At 45.6% G+C, this 24013-nt stretch overlaps 1 protein-coding gene across 16 annotated transcripts in view; it reads right to left on the reverse strand.

The window, feature by feature from the left end:
- MTMR14 (myotubularin related protein 14) overlaps positions 1 to 17267 on the reverse strand; it is a 44873-nt gene extending 27606 nt beyond the window's left edge. For 4 of the 16 annotated variants that reach the window (XM_014848088.3, XM_014848086.3, XM_014848087.3 and 1 more), the window contains exons 1-7: positions 16978 to 17261; positions 15113 to 15261; positions 9304 to 9412; positions 3372 to 3447; positions 2998 to 3058; positions 1402 to 1524; positions 201 to 274 (exon numbers count right to left, since the gene is read on the reverse strand). In XM_014848088.3, coding sequence (XP_014703574.1) covers positions 201 to 274; positions 1402 to 1524; positions 2998 to 3058; positions 3372 to 3447; positions 9304 to 9412; positions 15113 to 15261; positions 16978 to 17133 — 748 coding nt within the window. In that variant the 5' untranslated portion in view covers positions 17134 to 17261. Of the gene's footprint in view, positions 1 to 200; positions 275 to 1401; positions 1525 to 2997; positions 3059 to 3371; positions 3448 to 9303; positions 9413 to 15112; positions 15262 to 16977 lie in introns of all 16 variants that reach the window. The other 12 variants (XM_070493768.1, XM_070493766.1, XM_070493760.1 and 9 more) reach the window with 7 other exon arrangements.
- Between the last annotated feature and the right edge of the window lie 6746 nt (positions 17268 to 24013).

The raw sequence follows: 24013 nt of genomic DNA on the forward strand, positions 1-24013 counted from the left end.
CAGGACACTGTCCTACCCTAAGTGTGACAGTCTATGACTGGGGGCCACAGTGACCTATGCTGATCAACACAAGCTCCTCCCAGAATGCTCCCGGGGCACCGGTGTACCTAAATATAGAAGGCCCGCATATGGCCTCTGAGATCTCGCCTCCAATTCTAGGAAGCCTGTCACTTGACTAGACCCTGAAAAGAGCTCCCTACCTGGATACGGGATGGAGAGGAGAGTGAAGTCGGCATAGCGCTGGGCTTTGTCCACCTTCTCGGAGGAGGTTACACTACAAGACAGGACACAATGTGTTATGGCATCACAACACATACACACCATTCCCCAATGAGTATTACAACAACTTAAAATGAACCTCCAGCTGAAGAAACTACTCTTCAGAGTTAGGAAGGATTCCCTCCAGCAGTGCTAACTCTGAACAATTAAGAAATCTACCTTCTCTGCCTCTTACCCTAACTTATCAAGTCAGAGACGTTACTCCCCTCTGATGCTGCAGCAAACCACAACCGGAACCTAAAGTTACAAAACAACCTTCCACCTAAGCCCCACAAACCAAGGCAGCACAGCCACTCTGACCAGGACGGTGGAGTGAAACATGAGTCAAATAACTAAGACATTGTCCAAAAGGGACCCTCTGGGGACTCTTGCCTCTACTGTCTTCTCCAATATTCATTGAGGGCGCTCCTAAACGGGGTGAACAAACAGCATCCGAAAGGGAAAGACTTGGGACTACTCTGACAGAGGAAGGGAGGAGGGGAAAAGGGAATATTCAGATACCTGAAGACAGGCGAGCTCTAACTTAGCCTCAGTATGCCTTATTTTCTAAGACAACCTCTTAGGATAATTAAAAGTCAGTATTATTAAAATAAATAAGATTTCAGAAAAACACCTACAATTTCATCACCCTAACCAAGGTTCTATTTTTTAAAAACTCTGCTGTATTATATGAAGATTTGGTCCACGTGTGTATTTTTATATAATAGCAGTCATTGGAGTAAAAATTGGGTATACACTGATTTTTCTGTTCCTTTTAAAAGATATTCTAATCTGCCAGAGATGGTGCAGAACTTGGAGCCTGGGGAAAAGCCTTCTAGGGTGTCTAAAAGGAGGAGGCAGCAGAGCACAGCTTAGAGCTCACGGCTCCCTCATTTACTACCTGGTCAATCCTGGGCTAGTTACTTAACCTCTCTGTGCTTCAGTTTCTTGTGTGTAAGAGGCGGATACCAGTCCCTGCCTTGCAAAGCTGTCTGATGATACAGGGAGAGGATGCACGGAGAGCCCTCAGCACGAGGCCTGGCATGTGGTGAGCATTAGGTAACTGCTACGTCCTATCACCAACCTGACAAGCCTGTGAACACATCACGTCTGCCCACTTTGCGGTGGGTGCCCTGTACTTACTTCATGCCAAACTTCACCTTCTTGTTCTCCACCATCAGGTCACAGATGTATTTGACTGACAGGTACCGAAGCAGCTTGATATCATAGCCTCTGACCTTATCAAAAAGATGCGTGTCGGAACTTCTGAAACAGAGAGCCAGAGGGAGAAGCTGCGTTGCACGTTCGTTCAGGAAAGTTTAGGGGGTAGAGACCGTGTTCAAGGAAGTATAGATGTCACTGGCAAGAACTTCTGTTTCCATTCTCCAGAAGTGGAGGGAGGGCCAAGACAGGACAACTGGTTCCAGGGAAGGTGCAGAGAAGGTGACTTTCTAGGAGATTACCCAGCTCTCAGGGACGCATTTCAAAGAGGCACACTTTGCAGTGGGAACAGGAAAGGGCTTTTTGGCACTGCTTGACATTAAGCCAGAAGACTCAAGATAATCTCCGAGTTCTAAAATGCAGCAAGCTGGTGGCTGATAGATAGTCTTTGAGCTTCCATCAGAGTTTACCTCCCTCCCCCGCTGCCCTTTCCCCCATTTATGACCATTTTTAGCCATATGGCTTGCTCATAATATAACACTGAAATTCTTGTTGGGAGATGGACATTTTACAGCTATTTTACCAACTGATTGCGAAATACTAGCAAGTGAATTCCCTCTACTTAGCAGGCCTAGGAAGCAGGAGAAAGATAAAGTTTTCCCAATCTCCAGGCTGCCTTTTGATCAGTCATACAGATAAAGACAAAAGTAGAATGAATAAACAGTCACCATTATTATTATTTTTTAACGCCCACTGCTTTGGTGTCCCCAGCATCCTCCTTGCCAAGAATAGCGTATGCTGTGGAAGACGGCCTGGCTGAGGCAGAGGTCGTCTGATCTCAGGGGAAGAGCCAAACATTCTTGAGCACAAGCCAGAGCCACTGCTCCCGGAACTAACAGGCAGAACCTCAGCAGAGCAAGACACCTTTTCATGCACCGAACCATGATGTGGGGCAGCTGATCTTTCTAGGGTGCTCATATGCATTCCAGAGATGCTTGATGCCAGTTAAAGACTTTCCACATGGTACAGACCATGCAAAGCCAAAATATCCTATAGTTTTGTTTTCTAAAAACATTTAGAAAGGAGGTAGGAATAGTGTGAACCAGCCCATTTCCTCCCTTTATAGGGGCCTAAAATACTTCTTTGTATCAAGCTCTATTCCAGCAGCAATCTCAAGCTGTGGATCTTCCAGTCTGTGTCTCCCACATGGCGACTTTAGCCTCAGCACCAGGTGTGCTGTGTGACATCTGGTAGGCCAGTCAGCACTCTGAAAACTGCAGGACTTTGTACTAGATCTGCAGTAGCAGGAACCCAGGGATCCATCCTCTCTGAGATCCCGATGTGCAGCCAGGATGGAGACAGACGGCTCAGGTATTCAACAAAGTGAGCTTTGGTGAGGAGCTATAGAACAGACTTCAACAACCCTATTTCAGGGACACAGACTTTGCAACAGGATGAAGGGAGCCAATCCACTTACCTGGATCAGTGATGAACACACTATCAGTATGTAAAGGGCCACCACTCGTCAGACACCCCGTCCCCAACACAAGCCCTGACCCATAACCACCTGGCACTGACCGAAGAGCACAGTCCTCCTCCGTGACGTCCTCTGCATCTGCCCAGGCATCATCTGCACCCCCTGGCAGAGAAACCTGTCTGTCAGCACCAAGGCTAGTAGCACAGGGCTCCACCCAGGGGCTTCCCAAGCAGCACCCGCGCCGCCTCCCAGTTCCACCTCCAAGGACAGCCCTCATGTCTCTTGCAGCACCAGATGCCCCATATGCCTGGCAGTCTTCTTTACCCCAAGCATCTCCTCAGGTGACGAATGGAAGAGTCTCTGGTGTCTCCCCAGCTCACTCGCACCCTCTACCTATGCCACCGCGGCTGTGGGCGGCTATTCTCTACGACCGCACTCTTGCTCTTAGTCACAGAGGATGCAGCTCAACATTCACCTGAGAAAATATAGTTGTAGCCAGTGCGTCCATACAGCTCCCCCCATCCAGCCAGTGTGGCCGACCTGCAAATGTGCTGGGAGAGAAACAGCATTTTTAGGATCAGATGGTTTTCTGGGTTTTGTTGTTGTTGTTTTTCCATCTTTACTGAGCTATAACTGACATAACATTGTATAAGTTTAAGGTGCACAACATGCTGGTTTGATATGTGTATACCGTATATTCCAAAAGTATTACCACCACAGCTAGCTACAACCTCCATCATATCACATAATTACCATTTCTTTTTTGTGGTGAAGACATTTAAGATCATCTCTCTTTGCAACTTTCAAGTATATAATACAGTATCATTAACTATAATCACTACGCTGTCCATTAGATCTGCAGGACTTAAGTATTCATCTTATAACTGGAAGTTTGTACCCTCTGACCAACAGTCAGATGGTTTTCTGAAGCACCTTCAGAAAAGTACTTCAGGTGAAGTTCCTTCACAGCTGAAGGAACACCTGGGACTCCTCTGACTCTTCTAGGCCAGCAAAACGGGCCCAGGAGCACTCCTCAAGGTTTTATCGAGGCCACAGCATTTAGTCTGAAATATGCCTAGAACTTAATGTACAGCCTCTGTCCAGAGGGTCTCTCTCCCCAACAAGAGGCACCAGAGTGTTACTAACAGTGACGGAGAGATTTAGTGGCTGTCACACATGTCCTTGTGTAAGATTTGGTGGTTATCACGTGTATATGTGCTGGGCATGGTACTAAAACATTCAGTCTTCTCCCTGAAGTGTCACAATGAGCCCACGAGGTAGATGTGGCAGGCAGCATGCACTGCTGCTGCTTCACAGATGAAGAGCAGACAGACAGGGGCAGGGGGGTGAAGTGAGGTGTAAGGTTAGACAACGAGGGGTAAGCTGGGATCTGATGGAGACCCACCTACCTCTAGAGTCTGCACGCTTATCGTTATTTGGAACTCTTTGGCAAAGGGGTGTGCAGAGCAACCTTTGTAGCAGGAGAGCCAATTAACGGAGAAATGTTTGGGGGCTTTTTTTTTTTTTTAAAGAAATTATATCTTCTCTCTCCTCTCTATGAAGGAAATGCAGTAGCTGTGATTATGCTTACATATTCTTTTACTCTCTTCCTCATCACTGAAGGATCATTTTGATACCTAGAATTCTAGAAACCAGACAACTGGCATGAAGTTCAGTATCTAATTTTAAGGCTGCATCTTTAAATAAATTGTGTTTGATGAGATCCAGTAGCACTGGGGGAATGGAAGGAGACATCTGGTGATGGGGAAGCAAACCAGCCCAGAGTTTAGCTACAGGCTGGGAGTGGCGGTGAGGGTGGCTAGGAGAAAATGCCAGAGGGGAAGCTAAGAGATGACAGACAGGTCATGGAGCTCATTTCTGAATGGGTCACACAGCCTGACAATGTAGAGTGGGTCCCTGGAAGACTGCAAAATACTGCCTGAAGGCTTCTCCTTCTCTACCTGTAAGATAGAGACGCTGCTACAGAAAGGCGTGTGGGTGGGAACCACTGGCTCATCTTCTGGCTCTCTGAGGTAGTGGCAGCCTGGGGGAGGGAGCAGGTAACAGAAAAGCAACCCAGATATAACCTGGGGCAGGGTGGGGCGCTTTTTCAGTGCTGGCAGCAGGAAAGGATTCATGGGAAGGTTATCCTGAAAGCCTCCAAAGGACCTGGGCTGGGATTCCTGCTGGTCTAAGCAGACGTACTGTGGAGGGGGCTGCTTAACTTTTTCTGGGTCCAAAAGCATTTTGAAAATCTGACGAAAATGAGAAACTGTCTCCAGAAAAAAACGTACACACCATAGTTTACCTACGTTTCCAGGGGTTCCTGGTCTCTCCCAAGTCCATCCATGGACCCATCTCTAGCCCCTGATAAGAGCCCCTGTTCTAAGGGGACCAGCCCAGGATTAGGAGCAGCAAAATGGAGAGCTGTGGCAGGAAGTGTCAATCCCCAGGATGAGGGCCCCCAAGACTCTAATGGTAAGGTGGAGGTCTGATTCCTGAGAGCAAGACAACGGGGGGATGTGGCTTGTTGAGTTCCAGTTTGACCAGCATGTGTTATCATGCCCATCCTCCCCCACCATCTACACTGCTGGCATCAAATCTCAATCTTCTCTGCATTTTTTTCTGTTAAATCTTTCAGAGCAGAAACACACCCCCTCTTTGGCTTTTGAGCTTTAAGACCATTTCTTGAACTCTTTTCAAGGTTCTCAGCTATCTCTTTCTGCTCTCAGTTCTTCTCCCATATCCCTTCGACCTGTCCTTGTCTTTTTGGTAACCGAGGCAGCCAGACCTGGGCCCAGAGGGCTCCTCAGATCAAGAAGAGCAGGAGAGCTGGCCAACTCCCCAAGTCAGGCACCAAACTCCACAGGATGCTCCTGAGCCAGTGCCTGAGGGAAGTTGTACCCCACTGCAGAGTCTAACTCCTGACCCCTGCTCCCTAGCCTCACGGCTCTGATTCATAACCCATCATTTCTGCACTTTAAGCTTCCTTCTTGACTGAAAAAGCAGGCTGCACTCTGAATGCTCTCCATTTACTTAATTAGAAATGGCCTCTAATTCTGCATGTGCAATACCACTCTGTAGGATTTGCTCATAGTAACCAACTTGGGCTCTCAGAATAAAGGTGGCTGACCTCTGCTCCCAACCTCTTAAAGGAGGAAACAAAGAGAAAAGTATCTTGTCCTGATTTTAACTGTCTAAAAGCAAGATACATGTGTTGGGGGAGAAAAATGGCATGGGAGAACATCTCAACCTTAAATAATTGAACTGAGTTTTAAAAAAATTTTAATATCTTACTCAACTCAATATACCCAAAATATTATGTCAACATGTAATCACTTTAAAAATATTTTACTTTTTTGTACTAATTCTTCACAATCTGCTATGTATTCTACACTTACAGCTCATCTCAACTAGGATGCTCTATTTTCAGTATTCAAACGGAAATGTAGTCCTGCCCCAAAAGAAAGTTGTATTGAACCACAAAAATTCTACACTGCTTCAGCTATAAAATGTAAATTAATTGAAAAGAAATAAATTTAAACATTTAGTCCCTCAGTCGCACTAGCCACAGTGAACTGAGTTTTGAAGGAAGCAGGAAGCACGCACTTCTTAACATTCCTCCCTTCCCCAATCTGGCAGAGGTAGGGGCCTCTGAAGGAGTGCTGGTAATAAACACCGCCATCAGCACGCCAGTTACCAAGCACCTGCTGGGTGCCACAAATCTCTGAGGACGAGCTCTCCACTTCACCAGGACACTCTCCTGCCTTCCCCATCTTCCTCTCAACGGCTTGTTCACTTGCCTGCCTTCCCCACTCACTGAGCTCCACAAGGACAAGGACTGTCCTATTCATCTCTGTCTCCGAGAACCTAGCATAGGACCACTACTGCTTCGTTCAAGAGCGTTTTCTTCCTGCTGAGCAGACACTTAAAAGCTGGGCGGGCACTTTGCTAGGTGCTGGGAAGACAACAGTCTGACAAGACCTCTGTCCTCAAAGGGATCATAGCAGAGAGGAAATGACAGACTTTCAAACACTCACTTAGAATAGAACAATGTAAACAGGTATTAAGTAAGTGAACACTGATTGAGTCAAGGGAAGCTAACGGGTATGAAATGGTATATCACTGCCTGTACAAGAAGGTGCAAAGGGAGAAGAAAGCAGGATTAATGGAAAGCCCTCATGAACATTGAAGAATGCCAAAGCCGCCTCAGAATCATCCCTTGAAGCAACTCCTCACACTCCCTCTGAAATCAGCCGGCCCAGGGCTCTTTTCTCACAGGCCCGCCTCGCCTGCAAAGGCTAACAACCTACCACTCAGTTCCGCCACTGGGCTAAGCTACTCAGTGTGGCTTTTCCCAAATGCATTCAGGGAAGTTACTTACTCATGGTCTGCAGACAAATGAGTGAGAAACACCACACCTGACAAAGCCGCACAGGCCTGTCTGCTACATGACTTCTCAGAGCCTTTATTATGTCAGTGGACACACATCCATGAATTTTATGAATCTGGAGATCAGAGGTCAGGTCATTCTAGGATGCAGTGTTTCTCACTCTCGTTTGACAGGGAATGCTTTTCACAAGCATATCCTTAAACTAGTGTTCTATGTAACACACTTTGGGAAACACTGGTTTGAGTATTTCCTATGCAACTTCTAGTGACAAACATGGTGGTCTTTCAACTGGAGTTCCAATAACTTCCAGGAACATGAAGACTTTCCTAAGGGTAAGGGGGAACAAATAGTATTTTTTGTTGTTTTTTTTTTTTTTTGAGGAAGATTAGCCCTGAGCTAACATCTGCTGCCAAACCTCTTCTTTTTGCTAAGGAAGACTGGCCCTGAGCTGACATCCGTGCCCATCTTCCTCTAGTTTATATGTGGGACGCCTGCCACAGCATGGCTTGATAAGCGGTGCCATGTCTGCACCCGGGATCCGAACCGGCAAACCCCGGGCCGCCGAAGTGGAACGTGCACTCTTAACCACTGCGCCACCAGGAACAAACAGCTTTAAGACGATCAACTTCTAGGACTTAACTTCTACACACACTCTTCCCTAAAATCGACCACTCAAGAAAGCCTTTGGCCAAGTCTCCTTTCCTACCTCCTCTTTCGCAGTTGCCCATCTCCCATTTTACGAAATAAAAGCACACTGAGGGACTGACACAAGCCTCACATCTCTCCTCCCCACCGCCCTGCCCTGGCCCCTGACCACGCATGCTGGGTACCTGCAGCTGCAGTCGGTAAGCCGTCAGGACCAACGCACATGCACTCAGATATCTGCTAAATGAATAAAGAGACTGCCCTTGCTCACCTCCTCCACTCCAGGCTCTGCTTTAGTCCATTCTCCTGGACCTCAAAATGCTACTTTCACCCTGTACTTCCCTGCTCAAAATTTACAATGGCTCTCCTGCCAATATAAATTTCTTGGTCAGTGTTTGGCCTCCTGCATTCACTCCCTTTCATGCTCTGCTCCAACATTCCACTCAGGGAGGTCTCTGGGCCGCTTGTGTTCCTGCCTCCATGCCTTCCCCATCCTGCGTCACCTGCTTGGAAGACCCTCCTACCCCTTTCTGCCAATTAGCATTCTGCTTGTCCTCCAACGCTCTCAAGTCAAGTCCCACTCACTGAACGAGGCCCTCACTCTGTCAGCCCACACTGCCCCTCTCAGTGCCTCTTCCACCACATATGTGACCTAAGTCACAGGGTGGTAGCCTGAGGGAGTTTTGCATAGGGTCGAATCCCAGATCTCTAGGCGCCTAAGGTAAACTTGGGGGAAGTTATTTAATCACTCTGAGCCTTCATTTCATCTGCAAAATGGGAACATCTCTTACACCAAAGGATTATAATAAAATAGGTGAAATGAAACCATATTGGGGAGCTAAACTAACAAAAGTCTCTAGAATATAAGCTCCACGAGGCTAAGCGTTTGTATCTGCTTTACACACTGATGCATCTTTAGGTCTGAAACAGTGCTGCACTCAATAAATACTTGGTGAATTATATGATTGCAAGAATGAACAAACAACAATGTATTAACTCACTTCATCTAGTCTATTCCATAAACCTTTGAGGCAGGCATGATTACTGTTCCCATTTTATAGAGGTGGAAACTGAGGCCTTGCACAGGCAGCAGGTAACAGACCCAGGACTTGAACTTAGGCAGTCTGGCTCGAGAACACAGGGTGGGGTACACTAGTGTGAACATCCCTTCCTTACTTAGACTCATTCTCGAAGGTGGTATCAGAACTGGTCTGTTTCTCTGGGGCCTACTTCTCACACCACCAGGCACCCAGTAACCACCCAACACTCAGGGGGCAAACACCAAGAACAAGAAGACCCTACACTTTGCATTAAGCTGGTTACCCCAGAAGAGGGTCTCAGGGAGTGCAAGGCTATGGTGTGATCTTACCTTGCCCTTGAACAAGATCACCGGGCAGACAAACCGTCCCCTGCACCTGGCCGTCTTGCTGCGGTAGACGAGGTCTTGCAACTTGCTCACTTGCACAGTGCTCTGAAACCTAACACATGGGCAAGAGAAGCAGGTCAGGCTGGCTTCTAAGTGGGCATGTTATGCACGTGTGTGTGTGCTCACACAGACCCCATGCTAGGTCTGCATATATGTGTGTGAATACTCACTTGAAATTTAATAAATGCTATAATTCCTAAATTCTAATCATGGATATTTTAAGTTTTTCAGGAAAAGAAAAAAGTGCCATATTATAGTTATTAAAATTTAAGTCATCCCGACTTCAGAACTTTTAAGATGAAAACATAAGTGAGCTAAACTGAAGACATGGCATATAAAAAACAGAAATATACACAGTAAACTGAATGTTAATTATATCTAGAGTGTCCAGTTGTTTTACTTTCACAGTAAGATAATAGGTGCCTGGGGATCCTCGGGAAATCACAGGGCCACTTTTGTGATCTTTTAAGGGGAAGGATAAGATGAAGGCTCCCACTCCACATGGCTATAAGCCTCTGATACCTCATCAACATCTTTTTTTTTTTTTTAAAGATTTTATTTTTTTCCTTTTTCTCCCCCAAAGCCCCCCAGGACATAGTTATATATTTTTAGTTGTGGGTCCTTCTAGTTGTGGCATGTGGGATACTGCCTCAGCATGGCCTGACGAGCAGTGCCATGTCCACACCCAGGATTCGAAGTGGCGAAACCCCGGGCCTCCGAAGCGGAGTGTGAGAACTTAACCACTCGGCCACGGGGCTGGCCCCTCCAACTATCTTTAACAGTCCAAATAGCCAACATGGCAGGGAACGCTAGAGCAAAGGAGGGGAAAGAGAAGGTATTTGTGGCAGTGGGACACACAGTAGTTAATGACCCAGATATAGTAAGGGGGCTTCTAAAGAACATGAGAGAGAGTCAGGTTTAGAAATGAGGTCCAGCAAGTCACACCCACATCAAGTCACGTCAAATAAGAAGACCCCTAAAATAAGGGTCTACTCTCATAGATTCACCTACTAATCCTTACCAAAATGCCTCAAATCAGCCAGTCAGAGCTTCTGGTAGCAAGAGAAACAAGAGCCAGGAAAGTTAGAGTGGGAAGTGATCCCAGCTATGCAGAGAAGCTGAGCAGATGGGAGGGAAGACTCTCATGTTTCCTCCTTACAAGGGCTGAGCTTCCAGGTCAAGTCCTAGAGGGCGTTTAAGTCCTTCTCCATCCTAATCCTTCTAGGGATCCGCGTGTTATTGCATGGCACAGGCATACAAATAATTGTTTCAGAAGGAGTAAGTTCAGTGACTCCCCACATCTGTGGTACCTTTTTAAGCATATCTGGATACTGTTGGCATTAATAAAAATACAAAGTCTTTTAAAAACACTGCTGATTTCTGGGGCTGGCCCTGTGGCTGAGTGGTTAAGTTCGCGCGCTCCGCTGCAGGCGGCCCAGTGTTTCGTTGGTTCGAATCCTGGGCGCGGACATGGCTCTGCTCATCAGACCACGCTGAGGCAGCGTCCCACATGCCACAACTAGAAGAACCCACAACGAAGAATACACAACTATGTACCGGGGGGGGCTTTGGGGAGAAAAAGGAAAAAATAAAATCTTTAAAAAAAAAAAAAACTGCTGATTTCTTAGCAGGCTTCATAAATATATTCTCAAGTCACAGTTACTAAAATTGTAACTACTATCAAGTGAGGGTCTGAAACTGAAGTTAAAAAGGGGTCTTCAAATAAAAATTTGGACCAACAGTTTGATGATCTTGGAAAGAGAACAGAGGGTAAAGGAACAGGACTTACTCTTCCCATGATGTATTTTTCTCTAAGGTCTGATTTAAGATGTTACTTTTGTAATCAAAATTATTTTCTTTTCCAAAGGAAGGAGGAAGAATGGCAAACTTGAAGAGGCTGGGGTGGCTGTAGGGGGCATAAGCCAACCAGCCAGCCCCTTGAAAACACACGGCTTCCTGGAAAACGGCATTCTGCCACCTTCCCCTCCCTCAGTTTCTCTATGAAATAAGAAGGCAACGATTGCCTAATTAAACTCAGACTCCACAGGAATATAAAACAGCACAGACAATACTGCTCACAGTAGTCTTCCTCCCACCTCTGGCAGCCCCAGGCCATTTTCCCAGATCTGGTCAGCACCATCTGTCACAAGTGACTCTCACTGAGCTCACATCAGCAGTCCTCTGAGCTCTACCACCTTAAAACTAAACTGCATTTGATTCTCCCAGACTGAGTCCTTCCAGTCAGCAGACTTTCCACAAAACCAATGTGGAGAACGTGCCAATATTTCCCTCTTTGGGGTTCTGGGCAGTCTTTTAACGTAGAGGCAGGCACAACCTTTTCTTCTTAGACTAGCTAATGGTTCATTTTCTGGTTCCCCTACTCAAAAAACCCAGGTTCTGTTGTCAGTAGTTCCTGTTTTTGTTTTTATTATCTGTCCACCTTAAGATCTTTTTCTTGTAGTGCTAAGCACTGAGCTATGTCTGTCACACGATACCCATACTTGAATGAACAAATGTAGGCTTGTGTATTTATGTCTGTAACATATGCACTGAAATTTCTGGGAAGACATTGCCAGGTGGTGAGATTTCTTTTGATATTTATTTAATTGAATTATTTGATTGGATTTCATTTTTCATGAGTGTCATTTACACACAAACTATATTCAAACAAAGAAAATCAAGTGCTATCGTCACATAACTTCCAATGGAAAGCTTTTCCAGACTAGCACCACACTCCCAGACTAGGTTAATTGTTCCTACTATGTACCCAAAATCTTCCTGAGATAAATGTTACTGCTGCTATCATTTAAGAGATACTTGGGAAAAAGGAGCTTAGACCCACATTCTCTCAGTCCTCATTAGCCCCATTTTACAGAGGAAGCAGCTTAGTGAGTGAAATCACTGGCCCAAGGTCACAGTACAGGTAAGTAGGGCAGCTGAGATTCTAAACTCTTCTGGGCAGACACTGAAGCCCATGATCTTAGCCACCTGATACTATGATTTATAATAAGAAAACACAGAGACGCTCAGGCCCCACTCCAGACTTACCAAGTCAGACTCTGCGTTGTAACTAGAGCCCCAGGTGATTCACTCACCAAGTCAAGTTGGAGGAGTACCACCTTGACCACAGCTGAGCTTAGTATCAGAGTGCCCTCAGGGCACAGACAGAAAACCACCAGCCGGCACTGAAGAGGTGGAGAGGAGGGCAAGAGCAAGGAAAAAGAGCTTTTTCTCAGAAAATGTAAGGTTCCTAGAAGGTGAGTTTACCTAACTCTGGAAGAAGTTAGGAGGAGATAAGAACCATAAATAACAGAGCTATCACAAAGCCCAATTCTTTAGGCTCTGAGATCCCTCGAGTTCTTAGGTTATACAACCCAGGAAAGGATACAATTTCTGTGATCTATATACAATCCATTTTTTTCTTTATAATGATAGTTTAAATTTTTATTATTTTTGGTGAGGAAAAGTTGCCCTGAGCTAACACCTGTTGCCAATCTTCCTCTTTTTTTGCTTGAGGAAGACTGGCCCTGAGCTAACATCTGTGCCAAACTTCCTCTATTTTCTATGTGGGTTGCCGCCACAGTGTGGCTTGAGGAGTGGTGTATGTCTGCGAACCTGGGCTGTGGAAGCAGAACTCGCTGGACTTAACCACCACAACATGGGGCCAGCCCCTGTTTTTCTAACACATTCATTTTTCTCAGCAAACCTCACCACAACCTTGTGAGATGGGCACACTTACAGACACTCCCATTTCACAGGTGAGGAAACTAAAGCTCAGTCCTTAAACTCCTCCGACCTGGTTGTTCCTTTGCTTGAAAGCCCTCTGTGGCTCCCTGTGGCCGGGAGCAGATGTTCTCAGACTATAGCATAGGTACGACTCATCTAAGGAGCTCTCTGGGAATGGAAATTCTGGAAATTCTGATCAGAGGGCCTAGGAGAGGCCCTAGAACCTGCGATTTTAATGAGTGCTCAGGGGATGCTGGCACCATAAAACCTGTAACACCCACAAGTCCACACTCCTTGGCCTGACAATCAAGTCTCTATACAAGTTGGTCCCTAAGGACATTTCAGGGAAACTCCTACTCATTCTTCCAGTTCCAGCTCCAAAGAATCTCTAGCAGGAGATCTTGCCAAACATTCAAAAGCAGGCAGAATCAAGCATTCTCCTGGTTTGCGGACAGCAGCTTCTCAAACCTTAATGTGCATCCGAATCGCGGGGGCATCTTATTACACTGTGATTTTGATTCAGTGGTTCCGGAGCCTGAGATTCTGGACCTCTACCCAGTCCCTGGGTTCCTGATGCGCATGCTTTCAGTGAGGGCCTGCTGCACTCTGCAGCACGACTCTACTGTAGCTCTCATCACAGTACTGCATCCACAGGGCAGGCTTTCACAGATACTGTTGACAACAGCTCCTGGGATGCCCTGAAAATCAGCAGCAAGCAGGGAGACTGGGGAACAAACTTAGAGATCAATAAAGCATTTCCTGGAACCTCGATGCTGTGATAATTTATTAGTGTCACACGACTGCTACCAGTTGCTGACTACTCATCGGCGGCATCCTGCGCCAGGCGCTTTATGTCCGCTCTGATATGAACGGTTACCCCACAGAAAGCACTCAGGCCTTGGGAGGCTCTCAATAAATGGAAGCTGTGGTTTCTTTTTTATTTTTCAACGATTGGCACCTGAGCTAACAGCTGTTGCCAATCTTCTCTTTTTCTTCTCCCCAAAGCCCCCCAGTACAGAGTTGTATATTCCAGTTGTGAGTGCCTCTGGCTGTGGCATGTGGGACGCGCCTCAGCATGGCCTGATGAGCGGTGCCATGTCCGCACCCAGGATCCGAACTGGCGAAACCCTGGGCCGCTGAAGCTGAGCGTGTGTACTTAATCACTCGGCCGTGGGCCAGCCCCTGCGATTTCTAATTCTTACAACAAACATATCAGGCTTACAATAGCCCCATTTATCATCAGGGACTACACTAGCCACTTTTCTAAACAGAGGTAGAGACTTACTGATGAGAAAACTAAAAGACAAAGAGGTTAAATAACCTGCCCAAGTTAGTTACACAGCCAGCAAGTGGGGCAGCCAGCATGTAAACTCAAGCAGTCTGACTCCAGACTTAGGCTCTTAAGCATGTCGACACAGCATACCTCCCACCTACACTCTCTTAAAAAGGGACACTGAAGGGCCAGCCTGGTGGCACAGTGGTTAAGTTCACACACTCTGCTTTGGCAGACCAGGCTTCATGTGTTTGGATCCCGGGCACAGACCTACACATTGCTGATCAAGCCATACTGTGGGAGTGTCCCACATACAAAATAGAGGAAGACAGGCACAGATGTTAGCTCAGCAACAATCTTCCTCAAGCAAAAAAAAAAAAAAAAAGATTGAAAATGGACGTTAGCTCAGGGTCAATGTTCCTCACCAAAAAAAAAGAGAAAAGAAAAGAAAAAAAGGAAACTGAGGTTCAGAGAGGCAAGGGGTGAAGTCAGCTGTCTTAGGACAATGAGTTCTAAGGTGGGAGTGAAATAGAGGTCCAGGGCTGTGACTCACAATGCCTCATTCTATGCCATGCTACCTTGCCAATCTAACTTATCAAACCCTGAAGTAAGTAAAGGTGCCAATAAGACTTCACACGTGGGGAAAGTGAGTCTGCCTCCGCCAGCTTCCTGCCCAGCTGTAGTCTTCTTGCCCTGGGGATGAGCTATCAAGGCCTCCCCAGACATGCGCTACTCTGGTCACATGATGCTCACGTGTCTTTCTCCTTCTCAGAGCTCTCATACTCCAGGAACACGATGTGCTGGGGGTAGTGGCCGCAGATATCCCCATTCACATTTTGTATCACGCTGTAACAGTAGTCTCGGCCAAACAGCTCCAGACATCTCTTTTCAATGCGCTCAACCTGCACAGAGGAGGAGATTTGAGCATCAAGAAGATTCTGTGGTTCTGAGTGTGAGAATTAGGCAGTTTTTGACCTGGAGAAGTCACTGGAACTGACATGTGCCTCTGTGACTACTATTCAATCCCAAGAAGAGACAAATTGCTGGGTCACAGGCCCTAAATGTGTAGTTCATTAACCCATACACTTTTGGAGGGACTCAGAACCCCTCAACATTGCAGTGAAATTATGTGTTAAGCATTTGAAGCAGAGAATTACAGCTGTCATTAAATTCTCAAAGGGGTCCATAATCCATAAAATATTAAGAACTTGCTCCAGGTTACTTTAACTAGCAATAATTATCTTCCCTTGGCTCCAGATTCTTCCCCATTCTCCAGCCACAGACCAGTACCTAGCAGCTCTAGTTAGTGTAATGAGTCAAAGCTGCAGACAGTTTTCACCTTACTTGCCATTTGCTTATGAAACAGAAGGAAAAGCTCCCCCTAAAATTGCTCGTTTTGTTCACAGTTTAGGGAAAGGTCCACTAGAAAAAAGGCATAAGACCTGTAACATCTTGAGAAGCTTGCAAGAGATCAGGAGTCTCAGAGAGCCTTCAGGGCCAACTGTAGTGAAAGTCAGGTACAACTTGTGACAAGTGTGATCTTCAGGGGCACGTAAGATGGAAGAGTCGTCCGGCAAAACTGACCACTACAGCCACTCAAAAGACCAATGGGGAGGAAAAAACTCACAGTAGCTTAAACTAGGAATCCTTAAATTTGAAGGTGCAGGAGTATTATTAAGAAGTCTGTTTAAAAAATGCAAATTCCAGGTTCCCACCCTCAGAAATTCTGACTTAGTAGGACTGGGTGGGACCAAAGAATCTTTATTTTTAATAAGCAACCTCAGATGATGCTACAGCAGGTAGTCCTCAGGCTAAGTTCTGATAATTACTTGGTTGTTTGGAGAGTGAGGTAGTCCCAACATTACTGAAGTCTTTGCTGGGTTACTCTAGACACTAGCAGATGCCAACTGCGGAATGTCCCAGCATAGGTAACTTCTGGAGCCAAACAAGAGTTTCATGGCCCAGGTTGAAACAGAATCCCACTGGAAAATCTAATGTTAAGCCTGCCAAAACCATGTGCAGAATGAGAGATGGCAGGCTCAGCAAGATTCCCACTGGACTGCCAGACAGTGCCCAGGGTGGGAATGGCCTGTCCAGACTGGAAGCCTTCCAGGTCTGGCAATCAGCAAACTGAGGCTGTCCTGTTCTAACAGGGGAAGGAAAGGGATGGACCTAGGTGTAAAGTCATGCAGAGACTGTATAAGGAGGCAACACACTCGGTTCATCTCCTCGCTCCATTCTGCCCCCACTACTCGAGCCCCTTCATTCTAACCTGTGACAAGGAGAAATCCCCTAGTCTTTTTTCATCTAGACACTGGGGACTTTTGACCCTAAACCTGATGCAGGAGAATAACCCTCCTCAGTTCCTCCTCTCTAATCTCTGAACCTGGTCCCTGAGCTCTGATCCTTGACCTCCTAAAGCCCTTATCTTAAACCAAAAGGGCTCCTTCCTTTGCTCATTCTGACCCCAGTTCCTCCTTGGTTTTTAAACCGGACCCTTCCTCTCCGGGTCCAGGGGAACTTCCCTGTCTTTCTTCTGACCCCTGACCTCAGCCTTTCCTCTGTTAACTCCTCAAGCCAGGGACCTTATCCTTCTGCTCACGCGACTCCGGACTCACCTTAGAGCCGCCCGTGCCGCTGCAGTCCTTGGCCCGGTACTGAGTCCGGGAGAACTCCTCCAGCAGCTCCCCGAGCCCCGGCTCCTGTGGCGGCGGGTTGCCCGAAGACGCCGAGGCCCCCGCTGAGGCGGCGGCGGCGGCTCGAGCGCCGGCCATGGCCCAGCCCCGCGGCCCCCTCAGCGCGCCGCAGCCCGGCCCATGGCACCTGGAGACATCGACCCCAAGCCTGGAACCTCCCGAACCGCCTGAGCCACCGCCTTCCCCTTCCACTTCCGGCCCCGCCCCACTCTGCCGGATGTTTACTTCGGCTCTGGCCAATCGGAGCGCGGGACTCGCGCCCCGCCCCACGATTACCGGCCCACCCGCGACGCGGAGCAATCCAAGTGGTTTCCGGCAAGGGGGCCGCTGCCGCCTGCAGACACCTCGAGCTCCGCCCCAAGGGGTTTCCCCCGGGGAAGCCGGGCTAAACCACTGGGGCTGCCGGGGGGTGGGGAGACAGTGCGGGAACTGGGAGGACGGAACCAGAGGAAGAGTGGAATGAACCATTAACAGGGCGAGGAGGAGGGTACAGTTGGAGATGACTAATTGGTGTGGCAACCATAGTAGTAGTGTGAACTAGCAATAAAACAGCATTCATAAGGCACTTTACTTGCACTGCTCCTCATAACGTCCCTGTGATTATAATGCCAGTATCTTCAACCCATTTTGTTGAGGAAAAAGCCGGGAGTTACGACTGGCTTGAAATTCTGTGATCGAAAAGCCCCGTATTTTTCTTTTATTCTTAGTGGAATATTTCAAACATTCACAGAAGTGGACAGAATAGCATAACGAACCCTCGCTTATCCATTAGCCAGTTTCAACAATAATCAACACATGCCAGTGTATCTTGTTTAATCAATCTCCATCCAGCAGAATTATTTTAAAACAAATTTCGTTATTTCGTCTGTGAATACTTCAGTGTTGGTCTCTAACAGATGACTACTGTTAAAAAGTGATTAAGGGAGACAATTTAGGTGTTACAAACAACATAACACTTCATTCAGCAGCAGTCTCTGTTCCCAAGGGTCCAGAGAACTGCAAAATGGGCCAGAAGGCAGGAAACTATTATAGGATAAGGAATAAGGAATAAGGAACAAGGAAGAGAAAATTAGAAAATGAAGAAGGAACAAGGAACAAGAAAGTCAGTAGAGAGCCCAGAATTGGCTTGGCGTTTGGGGATTGCCTGACCAGATACACTGCTTGTCTGGTCAAGCAGAACATTTACAGGGACAGAAAGTTATCTGAGTTTTGGTTTGTCGATGCGGCGCCCCAGGCAGAAGTGGCTGCGACTTGGGCCTAGAAATTTATTTCAACAGTCCCAGGTTTGATTACCCTCTTGACCATTCAAAAGGTTTGATCAAAAATCTTGGTTTTAGTGTGAACCTCAGTTACCGTTGCCTGTTTAGGTCTCAGTGTGGTTTTCACGAGAGATGTCGGGCGTGTATTCTTGGAGCTGGTTGTGTTCCTCCTTCCTTTTTTGTCCTTCCAGTTGGAGAGAGACCATCTGTCGGCTGCTCAATGGCTGCCCACGTGTATTTAAAAATTTTGAGAGAACACAGCATATTACAGAGACAATAATAATTATTAGCAACAAAACAATGTTAGGGTAAGGAGAGCACCCTTGAGCCAGGGTCCCCATGAGCTAAACCAGGTAGAATCAACTAAGTCAAGAAATGATCCCAAAGAGGGGGATACTTCATTAACCCAGTTGGCCTGTTCATGTGTTTCGTATAACTGCATTTCCACTTCCCCTGAAATGTTAATCCAGTGAGCTTGTTCCGGAGACACGGAGGCGTTGGAAATCAGGGAGAGTTTTGTGATGGGCAGAAAGAACCACAGGATCGTCAGCATCATAGCAAATCCAACAGTTGGTTGGAGGTTGGATTACCTTCCTTTGTAATGGCTTGAGAAATGTAAACAATGGCATTATTGTTCCAGACCAGGGCAAGGGAAAAGGTGGACAAAAGAACCAAAAAGACCTTCATGGTGTAAGAATTAGGAAAAGGATGATCAGAGAGGGAAGGAAGAACAGAAAGAAACATTTTTGATCTGATGTCTTGGGAGGAAGCGCTCTACAGCACTTCCCCTTATCCGTGGTTTTGTTTTCTATGGTTTCGGTTACTCACAGTCAACCACGGTCCAAAAATATTATATGGGAAATTCCAGAAATAAGCAATTCATAAGTTTTAAATTGTGCACCCTTCTGAGTCACACGATGACATCTTGCCCTGTCCTGCTCTGTTCTGCCTGCGACGTGAATCATCTCTTTGTCCAACACATCCACGCTGTATACACTACCCTCTCATTAGTCACTTGTATCCAGCTCACTTATCAGATCACCCACCATGGCATTGCAATGCTTGTGTTCAAATAGCCCTTATTTTACTTAATAATGGTCCCAAAGTGCAAGAGTAGTGATGCTGGCAATTCAGATATGCCACAGAGAAGCTGTTAAGTGCTTCCTTTAAGTGAGAAGGTGAAAGTTCTTGACTTAATAAGGAAGGAAAAAAATCGCATGCTGAGGTTTCTAATATCTACGGTAACTCTTAATATAGCATATTGTTATAATTGTTCTATTGTTAGTTATTGTTGTTACTGTCTTACCGTGCCTAATTTATAAATTAAATGTTATCATAGGTATGTATGTATAGAGAAAACCTAGTATATACAGGGTTTGGTACTCTCCATGGTTTCAGGCATCCACTTGGGGTCTTGGAATGTATTCCTGCAGATAAGGGGGGGCTACTGTTCCTCAGTATCAGCTACTTCTCTTCCTAGTCAATTTGATTTTGAGGCCTCCGGCATTTACACAGGCCCAGATGTCAGGTGCAGGCTTCTTCAGTTGTGAAATATGCATCCGACTTTCCACACTTTGTAATGTGACAGTGCTGTCAATGGTCATGTGTACTTGTTAGGGTCATTTCCATGTATCTCACTTTTGCAAAAGCATCAGAGTGAGACAATAACTGTCTGTAAATGATAAAAGGCTTAAAGATGCCCATGTTTAAAGACATGATGAGAGCTGATTATAATGGAATTGACAAGAAAATTTGGTTGTTTCTGTGACACACAACATTTTAAGATAACTGGAACTATGACTCACAACATTATAGCAGGACATATCAGATTTTTAGACATTTATACAATTTCTGGAATGCATGTTAATAACATATACGTATATAAACTAAGAAGGTTAAACATCACTGATATCGACCCTGATATCAGTTTCCCCACATTAAACCCAGCATATTTGGGGTTAAAACCAAAACACTCATTCCCTGCTTACTCTCTGGCTTCCTGGCTCCAGAATCCACTATGCTCCATGGAGACAGACACCGTCAAGGACAAGCACCTGGACTATCTCCTCCCGCAAAGAGATACGGGCTGGTGGGAAAGCTGCTGACCAGCAAGGTCATGAGCTCCCTCCTCTCTGCAAGTGTCTCAAGGCCAAAGACAGGCTGGTGAGAAAGCTCCGACCAGCAAAGCCATATGCTCCCCCTCCCCTACCTAAAGCCCCAAATAAAAACCCTTCCTTTTAGCTTTTCGGGGAGTTTGGGATTTGAGCGTTAGCTGCCCTCTCTCCTTGCTCAGCGCTGTGCAAAAAAATAAAATTCCTACTTTCTTCCACCACCTCTGGTGTCAGAGATTGGCTTGCTGCACAACAGGTGAGCGAACTCACTTCAGGTTCGGTAACATCACTTCTTATTTGACAATGCTTATTATGTAACTTTACATATCAAATAAGCCTAATTAGTTTAACTTTTCTCTTTTTTATAAGGAGAGAACAAATCTTTTGAGATGCTCCAAGGACCGTCTGGAAAACCCCAACGTTAGTTCGAGGTCAAAAAAACTTTATTTAGAATTTGATTTGGGGGAAATTTTTAAAAAATATCCATTTAACCAAAGTGACAATTAAAGACCTCTAAGGCAAATACAGAAAGTTACATACTTGCAATGAAAAAAAAACCCCAAACAACACTTAGCTCTTTTGATATTGACAAGACCGGGTTTTCGTAAGTAATCAAGGACCTGATAAAGACAATGTAAAGCACAGTGAATTATTTTGGTAAGACACAAAATCTTTGCCTTCCAGGCAGATTACTTAAAAGGTAAAGAAAAACCTTTGTTTACAATTTCTTACTAAGAGCAGACTAATAATCTAAGGAAAGTTTGTCCTTTTAACAGAGAGAAAACCAAATTCTAATTTTGCACTGTGGGGACCTGGAATTGGCCACCCCAAGATATGTCTCTTTGGCATCAGGATTATTTGAGGTTGATTGCTTTTGATAAACTGGGACAGGGAAGGAGGCTCTGAGGAATGGAACTTGCCCTTTGTTAGGACACATTTACGTTTGTAAGGTAAATCTCTGTCTGTAAAAGGTGCCTCCCTCTCTGTACCAGGAAGAAGAAAGGAGATGACCTTCTCTCTAGAAACTCTTAATCAATGCCAAAGGCAGGGACTTAAAATCTGCATTTTATTGTGCTTGTCTGGTAACCTCCTGTAACTGACTTCCCTCCCCCTCCCAACGTTGGCATTCCTTAAGGATTAAGCATCTTTCCTTAGGCTAGGAACTGATTGCTGCTGCACTCACCTGTGACCGCCCAGCTCCAGACATAGACTTGCCTCCTGCTACGCCCACCGAGATAGCAGACCATTACCTGCTGTGTCCATCAAGCACTGTGCTGACAGGGCAATCTTGTGACTATTGTGGGAGGGACATTTCAATCACATGTGAAACACCCCGTTTGGGGGTATATAACCACTGTGTGCACCCCACTTCTTTGGTGCCCTTTCTTCCTTCGGGAAGAAAGGCCCCGGGCCACGGTTCCTCATAAAGCTTTGTTTAATTTTCTCTTGCTATTCTGTCTCATGTGATTTTAATTTGTTCTCCAGCCAGACGAACCCCCATTTGGGGAGAGGAAATGTCCTCCTCCCCTACAGCACCAATGTACCTTTGATATTAAAACTCATTTTTTAAAAATTCTTTTTTTATTGCAGTAACAGTGGTTTATGACATTATATAAATTTCAAGCGTACGTCATTATATATTTTGATTTATGTGTAGATTACAACCTGTTCACCACCCAAAGACTACTTACGGTCCATCACCACACACGTGTGCCTGATCACTCCTTTTGCCCTCTCCCCTCTGGTAACCACCAATCCAATCTCTGCTTTTATGTGTTTGTTTGTCATTGTTTCTATCTTCTACTTATGAGTGAGGTCATACAGTATTTGACTTTCTCCCGCTGACTTATTTCACTTAGCATAATGCCCTCAAATCCATCCATGTTGTCACAAATGGCTAGATTTCATCATTTCTTATGGCTGAGTAGTATTCCATTGTGTATACTGTGGGGGCCTGGAATTGGCCACCCCAAGATATGTGTCTTTGGCATGATGATTATTTGAGGAGGTTTTCTTTGCAGACAGAAAAGCAACTGAAAAGTAGAACTTGCTTACCCTTTTGTTAAGAGACATTTACATTGTAAAGAAAAACTCCATCTGTAAAGATATCTCCCTCTCTACCAGGAAGAAGGGGAGATGACCTTATCTCTAGAAACTCTTAATCAATGGGGAAGGCAAGGACTTAAATCTGCATTTGTTTATTGTGCTTGTCTGGTGACCCCCTGTAACTGACTCCCCCCACCCCCAACATCCTCCTTTGTCTTCAGCTGGATATGATATTTCAGCTGTGGGGGTTTCAGCCATTTTGGTGAGTTGCTCAGCTTGCCTGAGCGTCTCCCATCTATACATTGACAAATAGAAATGGCAAGCAATAAGATATATTGGAGTACGTGAGGAAGCCATTTGGTGTAAACCTAATTTGGTGTGACTTTGCTATTTTTTCCAAAAGGGCCTGACTGTGGTCATTGAGCACACATTGTATATCTGCTTTAAAACATTTACTATGGCAAGAACAAAGGCCCTTGAGATAAAGGTGCAACTTCCCTCCTCCTCCGAATGAACGTTGGCATCTCCTTAAGGATTAAGCATCTTTCCTTAGGCTAGGAACTGATTGCTGCGCTCACCTGTGACCACCCAGCTCGAGACAATAGACTTGCCTCCTGCTGCGCCCGCCGAGATAGCGGAGCCGCTACCTGCTGTGTCCATCAAGCTCTGTGCCCGACAGAGCAATCTTGCGACTATTGTGGGAGGGACATTTCAATCATACATGAAACATCCTGTTTGGGGGTATATAACCACTCTGTGCACCCCACTTCTTTGGTGCCCTTTCTTCCTTCGGGAAGAAAGGCCTCAGGCCATGGTCCTCATAAAGCTTTGTTTAATTTTCTCCTGCTATTCTGTCTCATGTGAATTTAATTCGTTCTCCGGCCAGACGAACCCAGAGAAGGTAGAGGAAATGTCTTCCCCCTCTACAATACATACCACATCTTCTTTATCCATTCATCCCTTGATGGACACCTAGGTTGCTTCCAAGTCTTGGTTATTGTGAATAATGCTGCAATGAATGTAGGGGTGCATATGTCTTTATGTATTTGTGTTTTCATGTTCTTTTGATAAGTACCTAGCAGTGGAATAGCTGGATCATATGGTAGATCTATTCTTAATCTTTTGAGGAATCTCCATACTGTTTTCCATAGTGGCTGCACCAGTTTAAAACTCATTTTTTTTAAACTTAAATCCATTCCAATCTTAGCCAGCTTGAACACACGTAAAATTCTTTCCCAAAGTTTCCTTTTCTAGAAAACTTCGACAACTTTTTTATATGCATTCAGGTTTTGTCCAATGTGTTTTTGTCTTCTTTCTCATTCTGGAACAACCAGTTGTTTTACTTTAGGGCAAATTACTCTCTTTTTCCTTTAACAAAACACATCCCATGCCCCGTACCTTTTCTCACCAAAAACACATTCTACTTTCCTTGCATAGAGATGTTACCCTTATTATTTCTATAAGTTTTAATTACATATATTTATTAGAATTCTTAACCTTTAGAATCCTTAATTCCTAGTGAAAACTAAGAAGTAAGCAATC

This window comes from Equus asinus, chromosome 21, assembly GCF_041296235.1.
Source record: "Equus asinus isolate D_3611 breed Donkey chromosome 21, EquAss-T2T_v2, whole genome shotgun sequence".
Lineage (NCBI taxonomy): Eukaryota > Metazoa > Chordata > Mammalia > Perissodactyla > Equidae > Equus > Equus asinus.